This window comes from Salvelinus fontinalis, chromosome 22 (assembly GCF_029448725.1).
Source record: "Salvelinus fontinalis isolate EN_2023a chromosome 22, ASM2944872v1, whole genome shotgun sequence".
NCBI lineage: Eukaryota > Metazoa > Chordata > Actinopteri > Salmoniformes > Salmonidae > Salvelinus > Salvelinus fontinalis.
In genome coordinates this window covers 33,884,833-33,898,847 of record NC_074686.1, presented here as the reverse complement: position 1 = coordinate 33,898,847, position 14,015 = coordinate 33,884,833, and the positions used below count along the sequence as shown (strand labels likewise).

The 14,015-nt window shown below is 46.0% G+C and overlaps 1 protein-coding gene across 5 annotated transcripts in view; it reads left to right on the top strand.

Annotated features, from left to right (window-relative positions):
* LOC129820230 (CUB and sushi domain-containing protein 3-like) overlaps positions 1-14,015 on the top strand; it is an 805,004-nt gene that overhangs the window by 473,357 nt on the left and 317,632 nt on the right. For all 5 annotated transcript variants that reach the window (XM_055877256.1, XM_055877257.1, XM_055877255.1 and 2 more), the window contains 7 exons: positions 2,781-3,107; positions 4,492-4,686; positions 6,850-6,988; positions 7,269-7,456; positions 8,249-8,437; positions 11,460-11,576; positions 12,759-12,974. In XM_055877256.1, coding sequence (XP_055733231.1) covers positions 2,781-3,107; positions 4,492-4,686; positions 6,850-6,988; positions 7,269-7,456; positions 8,249-8,437; positions 11,460-11,576; positions 12,759-12,974 — 1,371 coding nt within the window. The remainder of the gene's footprint in view (positions 1-2,780; positions 3,108-4,491; positions 4,687-6,849; positions 6,989-7,268; positions 7,457-8,248; positions 8,438-11,459; positions 11,577-12,758; positions 12,975-14,015) is intronic.

Genomic DNA, 14,015 nt, shown 5'->3' with positions numbered 1-14,015 from the left:
GGGAGAGAGAGCGGAGGTTGGGACGGCGCGATACCATCCGAGTAGGGGCAGTGTGGGAAGTGTTGGATGAGAGCGAGAGGGAGAAGGATACAAGGTAGTGGTCGGAGACTTGGAGGGGAGTTGCAATGAGGTTAGTGGAAGAACAGCATCTAGTAAAGATGAGGTCAAGCGTATTGCCTGCCTTGTGAGTAGGGGGGGAAGGTGAGAGGGTGAGGTCAAAAGAGGAGAGGAGTGGAAAGAAGGAGGCAGAGAGGAATGAGTCAAAGGTAGACATGGGGAGGTTAAAGTCACCCAGAACTGTGAGAGGTGAGCCGTCCTCAGGAAAGGAGCTTATCAAGGCATCAAGCTCATTGATGAACTCTCCAAGGGAACCTGGAGGGCGATAAATGATAAGGATGTTAAGCTTGAAAGGGCTGGTAACTGTGACAGCATGGAATTCAAAGGAGGCGATAGACAGATGGGTAAGGGGAGAAAGAGAGAATGACCACTTGGGAGAGATGAGGATCCCGGTGCCACCACCCCGCTGACCAGAAGGTCTCGGGGTGTGCGAGAACACGTGGGCAGACGAAGAGAGAGCAGTAGGAGTAGCAGTGTTATCTGTGGTGAGCCATGTTTCCGTCAGTGCCAGGAAGTCGAGGGACTGGAGGGACGCATAGGCTGAGATGAGCTCTGCCTTGTTGGCCGCAGATCGGCAGTTCCAGAGGCTACCGGAGACCTGGAACTCCACGTGGGTCGTGCGGGCTGGGACCACCAGGTTAGGGTGGGCGCGGCCACGCGGTGCGAAGCGTTTGTATGGTCTGTGCAGAGAGGAGAGAACAGGGATAGACAGACACATGGTTGACAGGCTACAGAAGAGGCTACGCTAATGCAAAGGAGATTAGAATGACAAGTGGGCTACACGTCTCGAATGTTCAGAAAGTTAAGCTTACGTTGCAAAAAATAAGAATAAAATACAAGATCTTATTGACTAAAATGATATAATACTGCTGGCTGGTGAAGTAGCCTGGCTAGCAGTGGCTACGTTGTTGAAAGTGAAGCTGGCTAGGTAACCTCGACAATTTCACTAAATTTCTCTAAACTACACAATTATCATGGATACAAGGACAGGAAAGACAACTAGCTAACACTACGCTAATCAAGTCGTTCCTATTGTAATGTAAGTTTCTACAGTGCTGCTATTCGGTAGAAGTTGGCTAGCTAGCAGTGTTGGCTAGGTAGGAGGACGGCAGCGCGGGAGGCGAAAAATAGCTGGCTAGCTAACCGATAATTACTCAAAGCTACACAATTATCTTAGATAGAAAGATAGCAAAGAAAACTATGTAGCTAGCTAACACTACACAAGTCAAGTCGTTCCGTTGTAATGTAATCGTTTCTACAGTGCTGCTAATCGGTGGCTAGCTGGCTAGCTAGCAGGGTTGACTACGTTACGTTAGGGCGAGAATACCTGGCTAGCGAACCTCAGCGAACCTAGATAACTACACAATTATCACCGATACAAAGACGGCTATGTAGCCAGCTAAGTAGCTAGCTAAGATCGAACAAATACAAATCAAAGATAGCAAAGACAACTGTGTAGTCAGCCAACACTACACTGATCAAGTCGTTAGTAGATGGTAGTGTCTTGGTAGAGGGTAGTGTCTTGGTAGAGGGTAGTGTCTTGGTAGAGGGTAGTGTCTTGGTAGAGGGTAGTGTCTTGGTAGAGGGTAGTGTCTTGGTAGAGGGTAGTGTCTTGGTAGATGGTAGTGTCTTGGTAGATGTTAGTGTCTTGGTAGATGGTAGTGTCTTGGTAGATGTTAGTGTCTTGGTAGAGGGTAGTGTCTTGGTAGATGTTAGTGTCTTGGTAGAGGGTAGTGTCTTGGTAGATGGTAGTGTCTTGGTAGAGGTTAGTGTCTTGGTAGAGGTTAGTGTCTTGGTAGAGGGTAGTGTCTTGGTAGAGGGTAGTGTCTTGGTAGAGGGTAGTGTCTTGGTAGATGGTAGTGTCTTGGTAGAGGTTACTGTCTTGGTAGAGGTTAGTGTCTTGGTAGAGGGAGGTGTCTTGGTAGAGGGTAGTGTCTTGGTAGAGGGTAGTGTCTTGGTAGAGGTTAGTATCTTGGTAGAGGTTAGTGTCTTGGTAGAGGGTAGTGTCTTGGTAGATGTTAGTGTCTTGGTAGAGGGAGGTGTCTTGGTAGAGGGTAGTGTCTTGGTAGAGGTTAGTGTCTTGGTAGAGGGAGGTGTCTTGGTAGATGTTAGTGTCTTGGTAGAGGGAGGTGTCTTGGTAGATGGTAGTGTCTTGGTAGATGGTAGTGTCTTGGTAGATGGTAGTGTCTTGGTAGATGGTAGTGTCTTGGTAGAGTGAGGTGTCTTGGTAGATGTTAGTGTCTTGGTAGAGGTTAGTGTCTTGGTAGAGGGTAGTGTCTTGGTAGAGGTTAGTGTCTTGGTAGAGGGTAGTGTCTTGGTGGAGGGTAGTGTCTTGGTAGAGGGTAGTGTCTTGGTAGAGGGTAGTGTCTTGGTAGAGGGTAGTGTCTTGGTAGAGGGTAGTGTCTTGGTAGAGGTTAGTGTCTTGGTAGAGGGTAGTGTCTTGGTAGAGGGTAGTGTCTTATCTCCCATATCAATCTACAGTTTTTCAGTGTCTCATCACTGCATTTCTGTAATCAAAACCAGTGAAACCAGATCCCTGTAGATTATGATGTTGATACCATATTAACAGATGTTTCATCAATTTCTGCTACATTCAGTTCCAGGCATTTTGAAGTGCGTTCACAACATTATTTTCTCTTCGCCCCCATCACTCTCCTCCACAGTCCCATGCCTGTCCAACTTCACAGCGCCAATGGGCACGGTATTATCACCCGACTACCCAGAAGGCTACAGCAACAACATGAACTGCGTGTGGCTGATCCTATCGGAACCCGGCAGCCGCATCCACCTGGCCTTCAACGACTTTGACCTGGAGGCGCCTTACGACTTCCTCACCGTGAAGGACGGAGAGCTGCTGGACGCCACCATCCTGGGACGCTTCTCGGGGGCCGAGTCCCCCTCCCACCTCGACAGTAACACTAACATACTGAGGCTGGAGTTCCAGGCCGACCACTCCATGGCCGGACGAGGGTTCAACATCACCTACAGCAGTAGGTTTCACCTTGATGTTGCGTTCTGTGCTGTCCTTCGTTTGATTTGACCATGTTAGTTGATTAGGGCTCAGTTCAGTTGAACCCATGTTGTGCTATTTCCATGGTTACTCTGCCATAAACCAAGTGCAATTGAGTTTGGCCCTTGGTAATGTTAGCTGTGGCCATATCTTTCGTTTTGTGGCACCTTGTGGTGACTTTACAGTAATGACTATAGTCCTGTATGTTTTGTCCTGATTGAATCCTTTTGATATTTGTCCTACCCTGACCTATCTCATATCTGTGTCAATTGTTTTTAGTTATCACGTAAGGGCTTAATCAATTTCCACCCAATCAACTTTGCCCTCACGGTTATGGTTATCCTTTTCAAAATGGCCTCGTAACTGTTGCTTTCTGAAGGAGACGCAAAATGTCACGCCAATCCATCACTTCTGTCAAAAGAATGTGGGGGGAAAAAGAGGCCATGAAATCCTAAGTGCAAATAAGACCCAAGTCATTAGGAACAATTGTAGGAGCTGGCCTTTCTGATTGACAACCAGACTCCATGTTATTTTAGTAAGGAACTGTCAGTGACATGATTGAGCAATGTTGCACTGATGTTATGTTCGACTGGGGGGCTTTCTGTCCCAAGACATCCATCAGTCAGTCAGTCTGACTTGACCTGCGAGGCTATGGTAACAAGAGTTTCTGGCCAATTTAGTTGGAAGACATCTTCGTCCAGGGATTAAATCCCCTCTACGCTTCATAAAGTTCTGAAAAAATAGCCTTGAGGTCACTAGCACTACAAGGGAAATAATAAACACCCTTAAGAAGGGGAAAGTGGTTGTTTTCATGTCATGAAGTGCCCTCGACTATCGTCTTGAGTCTCTTAATGCTGAACGCTACAGCCCTTTCAACATCCCCTTTGTTACAAGGTCTATGCTCAATCTATGCTGGTGTCACTAGAAGTGAAGTGTTAGCTTCTGTTTGTCTTTACAATACTACTCTAGATTTGAGCAACCAACTCAGACCATAACTAGCCCCGCCCCAACCGCTCAGGCATCTCAAATACAAAAATTAGGGATAGATTGTACTGGATAAACTCACCCTACAGCTTGAAATGTCACCAATGGCGCCATTTAATCAGATGATCAGATGAATCAGATGACCATTTAATCAGATTTCCGTGGCACAACTGGTTTGTAGGTTTTCAAGCTAGCAGTTACATGGGTGTACGATCAGCAGATCACTGGTTTGTAGGTTTTCAAGCTAGCAGCTACATGGGTGTACGATCAGAAGATCACTGGTTTGAGCCCAGTAAGGCGACAGGGACAGACAAGGAAGCAAATCAGTTTGCAGCAAGGTTACATGTGGCAAAAAGAAATCAAAACATTTGTTTTTTCAGCGTTCGGCCACAACGAGTGTCCCGACCCGGGCATCCCGATAAATGCGAGGCGCTTCGGGGACAACTTCCAGCTGGGCAGCTCCATCTCAGTGATCTGTGAGGACGGCTTCATCAAGACCCAGGGGGCCCAGACCATCACCTGTGAGCTGGACAACGGCAAGGTGATGTGGAGCGGACCCATCCCTAAATGTGAAGGTAATTATCCTGCTCTTCCTGGGTGGAGGAGAGACTGGGTGTGTTTGTGTGGGTGTGTGTAGGTGTGTGAGCATGCGTGTGTGAGTGCATGTTTATGTGTACGTGTGTTTGTGCCTGCGTGTACATGTGCACGTCCGTAAATGCATGTATTTTAGGGTAATTACCCTGTTCCTGACACAGACAAAAGTCTAAGTGAGTGTAGGTGGATTGGATACTGTGTGTTGGAGGATACTAGAGGATACTCACCTGTGTGTTGGAGGATACTAGATGATACTCACCTGTGTGTTGGAGGCTACTAGAGGATACTCACCTGTGTGTTAGAGGATACTAGAGGATACTCACCTGTGTGTTGGAAGATACTAGAGGATACTCACCTGTGTGTTGTAGGATAATAGAGGATACTCACATGTGTGTTGTAGGAAACTAGAGGACACTCACCTGTGTGTTGTAGGATACTAGAGGATACTCACCTGTGTGTTGTAGGATACTAGAGGAAACTCACCTGTGTGTTGGAGGATACTAGAGGAAACTCACCTGTGTGTTGGAGGATACTAGAGGAAACTCACCTGTGTGTTGTAGGATACTAGAGGACACTCACCTGTGTGTTGTAGGATACTAGAGGAAACTCACCTGTGTGTTGGAGGATACTAGAGGATACTCACCTGTGTGTTGTAGGCTACTAGAGGATACTCACCTGTGTGTTGGAGGATACTAGAGGATATTCACCTGTGTGTTGTAGGATACTAGAGGACACTCACCTGTGTGTTGGAGGATACTAGAGGAAACTCACCTGTGTGTTGGAGGATACTAGAGGATATTCACCTGTGTGTTGTAGGATACTAGAGGAAACTCACCTGTGTGTTGGAGGATACTAGAGGAAACTCACCTGTGTGTTATAGGATACTAGAGGAAACTCACCTGTGTGTTGGAGGATACTAGAGGATACTCACCTGTGTGTTGGAGGATACTAGAGGATATTCACCTGTGTGTTGTAGGATACTAGAGGACACTCACCTGTGTGTTGTAGGATACTAGAGGAAACTCACCTGTGTGTTGGAGGATACTAGAGGATACTCACCTGTGGGTTGTAGGATAATAGAGGATACTCACATGTGTGTTGTAGGATACTAGAGGACACTCACCTGTGTGTTGTAGGAAACTAGAGGACACTCACCTGTTTGTGGAGGATACTAGAGGACACTCACCTGTTTGTGGAGGATACTAGAGGACACTCACCTGTTTGTGGAGGAAACTAGAGGACACTCACCTGTGTGTTGTAGGAAACTAGAGGACACTCACCTGTGTGTTGTAGGAAACTAGAGGACACTCACCTGTGTGTTGTAGGAAACTAGAGGACACTCACTGTGTGTTGTAGGAAACTAGAGGACATTCACTGTGTGTTGTGGGAAACTAGAGGACACTCACCTGTGTGTTGTAGGAAACTAGAGGACACTCACCTGTGTGTTGTAGGAAACTAGAGGACACTCACCTGTGTGTTGTAGGAAACTAGAGGACACTCACCTGTGTGTTGTAGGAAACTAGAGGACACTCACTGTGTGTTGTAGGAAACTAGAGGACACTCACCTGTGTGTTGTAGGAAACTAGAGGACACTCACCTGTGTGTTGTAGGAAACTAGAGGACACTCACCTGTTTGTGTAGGAAACTAGAGGACACTCACCTGTGTGTTGTAGGATACTAGAGGACACTCACCTGTGTGTTGGAGGAAACTAGAGGACACTCACCTGTGTGATGTAGGAAACTAGAGGACACTCACCTGTGTGTTGTAGGAAACTAGAGGACACTCACCTGTGTGTTGTAGGAAAATAGAGGACACTCACCTATTTGTGGAGGATACTAGAGGACACTCACCTGTTTGTGGAGGATTCTAGATGACACTCACCTGTTTGTGGAGGATACTAGGGAAGGCTTAGGGACACATGGGGATCGGGGATAGGAAACAAGGGTACTGTAGGCCAAGCAGTCACCTTCAATCTGACTTCCTGTCAGTCATTCACCCTGCTCCTTGTATCCCTGATGCTGTGGTGACATCACTCATAAGGAGGAGGAGTACAGGACGCTGTATGAGACTGTTTGCCAGATTAGATCATCTAGCAGGGCATTTTGAGTTATTTAAAACTCTCTCTCCCCCCTCCACTCCGTAGCCCCCTGCGGAGGCCACTTCTCCTCTCCCAGTGGGGTGATCCTGTCCCCAGGGTGGCCTGGATACTACAAGGGCTCCCTCAGCTGTGAGTGGATCATCGAGACCGAGCCAGGACGCTCCATCAAGATCACCTTTGACAAGTACTTGTCCATTATATCATTAAAGTTCAATGTATTCTATTTTATTCTATTAGCATTCCCAAACTGTTGAGTACAGAGAAGGGATTTCTGCATCAATGAATGCAACCATAATGGAATCTTATTGCTTATTTATTGTATATTTATAAAGTCTCCTTTGAAAGTGCTTTTTAGTGCAGTAGTAGACTTAATCGAAGTTTATGCAACTGTGGCACTGACTATGTATTATCACAAGTAAATAAAATGTGTTTATTTCACAATTCCTCCTCTGTCATTGGTCCAGGTTTCAGACAGAGCTGGGCTATGACTTCCTGGAGATCCACGATGGACCCAACCTGCTCTCTCCTCTGGTTGGCTCGTTCAATGGTACCCAGGTGCCCCAGTTCCTGTTCAGCAGTACTAACCACCTGTACATGCTCTTCACCACCGACAACAGTCGCTCCAACAGTGGATTTAAGATCATCTATGAGAGTAAGTCTATTGTAGTGACCCAGGTGTTCCTGGTCAGATCATCTACCATAGTACTAGTCTAGTATAGTGACCCAGGTGTTCCTGGTCAGATCATCTACCATAATACTAGTCTAGTATAGTGACTCAGGTGTTCCTGGTCAGATCATCTACCATAGTACTAGTCTAGTATAGTGACCCAGGTGTTCCTGGTCAGATCATCTACCATAATACTAGTCTAGTATAGTGACTCAGGTGTTCCTGGTCAGATCATCTACCATAGTACTAGTCTAGTATAGTGACTCAGGTGTTCCTGATCAGATCATCTACCATAGTACTAGTCTAGTATAGTGACCCAGGTGTTCCTGGTCAGATCATCTACCATAATACTAGTCTAGTATAGTGACTCAGGTGTTCCTGGTCAGATCATCTACCATAGTACTAGTCTAGTATAGTGACTCAGGTGTTCCTGGTCAGATCATCTACCATAATACTAGTCTAGTATAGTGACTCAGGTGTTCCTGGTCAGATCATCTACCATAGTACTAGTCTAGTATAGTGACTCAGGTGTTCCTGGTCAGATCATCTACCATAGTACTAGTCTAGTATAGTGACTCAGGTGTTCCTGGTCAGATCATCTACCATAATACTAGTCTAGTATAGTGACAAAGGTGTTCCTGGTCAGATCATGTGTTCAGAACAAACTCCTAGCCCTGCCCATTCTTTAGCTCTAACTCTGATTTCAAATTGTTAAAGCTTCATATTCCCTGTATGAGACGTGTGATGTTGTTGACCCCAAAACATTTTAATCTTCAGGCGTGACCGTGGACACCTACTCCTGCCAGGACCCGGGCTTCCCGGTCAACGGGTTGCGTTACGGTCAAGACTTCACCATCGGTTCGACTGTGTCGTTCGGCTGTGACCCTGGATACAGGCTAAGCCACGAGGAACCTCTGGTCTGTGAGAAGAACCACTGGTGGAGCCACCCTCTGCCCACCTGTGATGGTACGAACCAGTTCAAACCAGTTCAAATCATTTCCAAAACGAGTTCCGGTATGCACATCCAGTGACTTTCAGGTGCAGGGTACATTAGGCTAAGTCATGAACTGCGGAAGCATTCGACAGTGTGCAGGTCTCTGTTTATTTTTCATGGTATGGACAGTTGCCATGGTGACCAAGGTTGTAGCAGAATCCTATTAGACTGTTTACCAGATGTGTTTGTACGTTACTCACATGTCGTGGTCATTGTGGTGCTGAACACATAAGAAGTGGGCTAAAGAAGTTTGTGTAGTACATATCTGACCACCAGGTTAGTTCTCTAGTCTAGATCAGGGCTCTCCATAGTACATATCTGACCACCAGGTTAGTTCTCTAGTCTAGATCTGGGCTCTCCATAGTACATATCTGACCACCAGGTTAGTTCTCTAGTCTAGATCAGGGCTCTCCATGGTACATATCTGACCACCAGGTTAGTTCTCTAGTCTAGATCTGGGCTCTCCATGGTACATATCTGACCACCAGGTTAGTGATCTAGTCTAGATCAGGGCTCTCCATGGTACATATCTGACCACCAGGTTAGTTCTCTAGTCTAGATCTGGGCTCTCCATAGTACATATCAGACCACCAGGTTAGTTCTCTAGTCTAGATCTGGGCTCTCCATAGTACATATCAGACCACCAGGTTAGTTCTCTGTTCCTGGAGAGCTACCATCCTGTAGGTAATCTAGCGCACCTGATTCTAATAATTAGCTGGTTGATAAGCTGAATCAGGTTAGTTACAGCTGGGGTTGGATTGAAAATCTACAGGAGGGTAGCTCTCCAGGAACAGGGTTGGATTGAAAATCTACAGGAGGGTAGCTCTCCAGGAACAAGGTTGGTGTGAAAACCTACAGGAGGGTAGCTCTCCAGGAACAGGGTTGGAGTTAAAACCTACAGGAGGGTAAATCTCCAGGAACAGGGTTGGAGTTAAAACCTACAGGAGGGTAAATCTCCAGGAACAGGGTTGGAGTTAAAACCTACAGGAGGGTAGCTCTCCAGGAACAGGGTTGGAGTTAAAACCTACAGGAGGGTAGCTCTCCAGGAACAGGGTTGGAGTTAAAACCTACAGGAGGGTAGCTCTCCAGGAACAGGGTTGGAGTTAAAACCTACAGGAGGGTAGCTCTCCAGGAACAGGGTCGGAGTTAAAACCTACAGGAGGGTAGCTCTCCAGGAACAGGGTTGGTGTGAAAACCTACAGTAGGGTAGCTCTCCAGGAACAGGGTTGGAGTTAAAACCTACAGGAGGGTAGCTCTCCAGGAACAGGGTTGGAGTTAAAACCTACAGGAGGGTAGCTCTCCAGGAACAGGGTTGGAGTGAAAAACTACAGGAACGGTTGATCTCCAGGAACAGGGTTGGTTTAAACCTACAGGAGGGTAGCTCTCCAGGACATCTTGAGCTTTCAAATCTTGATCTTTCAAATCTTATCAAATCTTGAGCTATCAAATCTTGAGTTATCAAATCTTGAGCAATCACTTTCAACAGGCCTCGGTTAGTTTAAATATTCTCTCATATGATATGATGCCAAAGATAGCGCCAAACTGCCTATTGACAAAACCAATGAACGATTGAATTGTGTTTTTGTGCTGAGAAGTTTTGCCTACAAGAGTGGTTGTTCAATACTTGAGTCAATGACAGTTCATGTAAATTGGCTGCCTGGTGAAAGAGAATCAGCCCAGCGACTCTGGGACTGACAAAACCTTTTAGCTCGTTCGTCTCTCCGTGTTTAGATTTCAGAGATCTATTTTCTTGTCCAGGGAGTAAGCTAAACTGAGACAATGCAATTCAATGCCAGGCCATTAGGCTGTATGTGCCGGTGAATCACAGAGGCAATTTGCTGTGATGGCTGCTTGGCCTGATAGGAACTGATCTCCTCACCAGATTAGGGATCCGGGAGCATCTTTTACCTGCGCTATAGCTTGTCATCTCACCTCACCTGCCTCCTGTTATGACTCTGAAGGCTTTTATGTATGCATTGGGGGTAAGAGGGAGGGGGGTGGAGGGTTGGGGAATCTGACCTAAGTGGAATAATGGGGGGAATGTGGTCTCCATGCCAGGGCATACAAATGAGGGTCCTGATGTGCTGAAATGTTGATATTCTGGGTTCTTCAATATAGAAATTGAGGCCACAGCATGTCAAAATGAAACATCCTGTTTAGTTCATTTCTTGCTCAGAGAGTGAGGAGAGAGTGAGAGATATAGAGAGTGAGAGAGAGGGAGGGGAGAGAGAGGGGGAGAGAGGGAGAGAGGGAAGGGGAAAGAGAGACAGAGAGTGAGATAGCGAGAGAGAGGAGTAAGGAACAGAATAAGATCAATGTAGTTGTCCACATTTCCCTGTACGATAAGGCTTTGTATTAAGTGCTTAATACAAAGCCTATTAAGTTGCTCCATTCATTATTGATACAGAACTGCATCTGTCTGGGACAGATAAGTACTAGTGCATGCTGAGAAGGAAGAGAGGAGGTTGAGAGGAGGAAGAGAAGAGAGGTTTCACTTCCTCAATCTCCCTCAAGAGTTACAGAACAACATCACATCAGATAAAATGTGCCAAACTGACTTTGCTTTACACTGAGGGTTACTGTTTGTCCATGATTTAACATGGCTGCCGTAGCCCCCTTAAGCAAGGCACTTAACCCCTCAATCTGCTCCAAGAGTTCCTGCATCGCTGACGCTGTGCATCCACCCGCTCGGGTTGTTTGTGTGACTCAGAGGGTTGAGTTAACCTTTTACTGCAGTGGGCTAAATCAGGGTCACACAGAGTGTTTCTTGGTCGTCTTAAACAAATCCACTTTAAAACAGAAGTATACACGTCACACACGGTTATGGGATTGAAAAAAAGAACATGTCAGAAATAAAGTTGAAATATATTACACTTTCGTATACATCACAGAAGACTGAAATATAACAAAACTGTTTGACATAGAAACACTGGCATATTTCTGTTCTCTGCAAAAACATGGACAATAAAGTGTTTCACCCTCTTTGTTCCCCAGCGTTGTGTGGAGGGGACGTGCGAGGGCCCGGCGGCACCATCCTGTCCCCTGGATATCCTGAGATGTATCCCAGCTCACTCAACTGTACCTGGACTGTGGAGGTCAGCCACGGCAAAGGTAAGCCTGGGTTAGCTTAGCGTCCTCCCTGAGCTCCCTTCCCTATTGGTCTAGATTGGCAAAGGTAAGCCTGGGTTAGCTTAGCGTCCTCCCTGAGCTCCCTTCCCTATTGGTCTAGATTGGCAAAGGTAAGCCTTGGTTAGCTTAGCTCCCTTCCCTATTGGTCTAGATTGGCAAAGGTAAGCCTTGGTTAGCTTAGCTCCCTTCCCTATTGGTCTAGATTGGCAAAGGTAAGACTGGGTTAGCTTAGCGTCCTCCCTGAGCTCCCTTCCCTATTGGTCTAGATTGACAAAGGTAAGCCTTGGTTAGCTTAGCTCCCTTCCCTATTGGTCTAGATTGGCCCCCAAGCTGTCCAGTCAAGACAGAGCCATCTATGTCTGGAATTAGCCAACAACATAGGTGGTGACTTCTAAATCAAGTTTGAGAATATATATTGAATGTTCCTAGGTAGCTAACACTCAAATTCTATTCTGCCTATAATCACACAATGTTCTTATGGTACTACAAACCTGAAGTATTTTTTATGGAATGTGACCCATCATAACTCTTTTTGACATAAACAGCTATTCTGTCTGCAGATATATAACATATATAAATGACAGGCAAACAATACGTACAAATGTTGATACTGTAGAATTATATATGAATTAATAAGCTGAAAAATTGACTCCTATTCACTTTATCAGCAGCTTGGTGAAAGGCATTGTAGGACATGAATACTGATTCACTATAGGTCCTCTTCCCAGCCCATCTCTCTGAAATATCATTATAATACAAGGCTCTGGGTTGAGAATGAAAATTCTTTGGAATTTTAATTTCCCATGTCTGCAAAGATATTCAATATGGACGACCATTATATTTCTCTGAATAATCACTGCGAATTGAAATGCAGTCTCTCTATCATCCCACTCCTTTAAGAAAAGAAAACCCAGAGCCCTGATTTTATATGAACTGACCTCAACTTTGAATGTAATGAGATTAAGTCCACTCTCTATCTCCACTTGGCTTTTCTCCTCTCAGATTAAGCCGCCGTTTCATTGAAATTGATAATTTAATCAGGGGAGGCTGACAGGTAGCTTGAACCATAGTATTGGCTGTTCTACTCCAGACCTGGCTTATTATTGGCTGTTCTACTCCAGACCTGGCTTATTATTGGCTGAACACCTTTGTTTGTCCCAATAGGAGTCCAATTCACCTTCAACACCTTCCACCTGGAAGATCACCATGACTACCTGCTCATCACAGAGAATGGAAGCTTCGTCCAGCCCTTGGCGCGCCTCACGGGTAATGAGCTGCCCTCCCACACCAATGCAGGGCTCTACGGGAACTTCAAGGCCCAACTGCGATTTATATCTGACTTTTCTATATCCTACGAGGGATTCAATATTACCTTCTCTGGTGAGTAGGAGGAGTGTATGTGTGTGTGTGTGTGTGTGTAGGGTGTGTGTGTGTGCGTGTGTGCGTGTGTGTGTGTGTGTGTGTGTGTGTGTGTGTGTGTGTGTGGGGTGCGTGTGTGAGTGTGTGTGTAGGGTTGTGTGTGTGTGCGTGTGTGTGGGGTGCGTGTGTGAGTGTGTGTGTAGGGTGTGTGTGTGCGTGTGTGTGGGGTGCGTGTGTGAGTGTGTGTAGGGTGCGCGCGCGTGTGTGTGTGTGTGTGTGTGTGTGTGTGTGTGTGTGTGTGTGTGTGTGTGTGTGTGTGTGTGTGTGTGTGTGTGTGTGTGTGTGTGTGTGTGTGTGTGTGTGTGTGTGTGTGTGTGTGTGTGTGTGTGTGTGTTGCTGAATCTCCTCTGTACTTCAGTGTTGCTGGTCAATTCATGCACCTTGGTGGAAAGGCGAGGTAGTTGATCCTCCAAGACCTTGGGTAAGAGACAGATGTGTGTTTGAGATAGAGGGAAAAAGAGAGAGAGAGAGGGAGAAAGAAATAGAGACAGGGAGAGATAGAGATTGATGGGGCAGTCGCTTTGCTGTTTCTGCTTATTAAAGTCTCCTAGTGGACTGAGAGCTTTTTTCCGCCTAGCTTCACATGCCTCCAGTGCTCTGCCCAGCATTCTGACATCCCCTAGAACTAGTCCTGCCTCATCCCAGAGACGCACATCTTCAATACCTTTCAGTTAGTCATCCCTGAAGTATTTTGGGGTCATATAGAAACACATTGTACCTTTATAAATCCTTAATTGTCCTTCAGGATGTCACCCCTTCTGAGACATAACAAAGATAGATGTTGACAGGGTTTGTTGACGGCATTTAACAGTGTGTGTGTGTTTATATTCATTGTGAGTGTGTTTATATTCATTGTGAGTGTGTGTGTGTGTGTGTGTGTGTGTGTGTGTGTGTGTGTGTGTGTGTGTGTGTGTGTGTGTGTGTGTGTGTGTGTGTGTGTGTGTGTGTGTGTGTGTGTGTGTGTGTGTTTATATTCGTTGTGAGTGTGTTTATATTCATTGT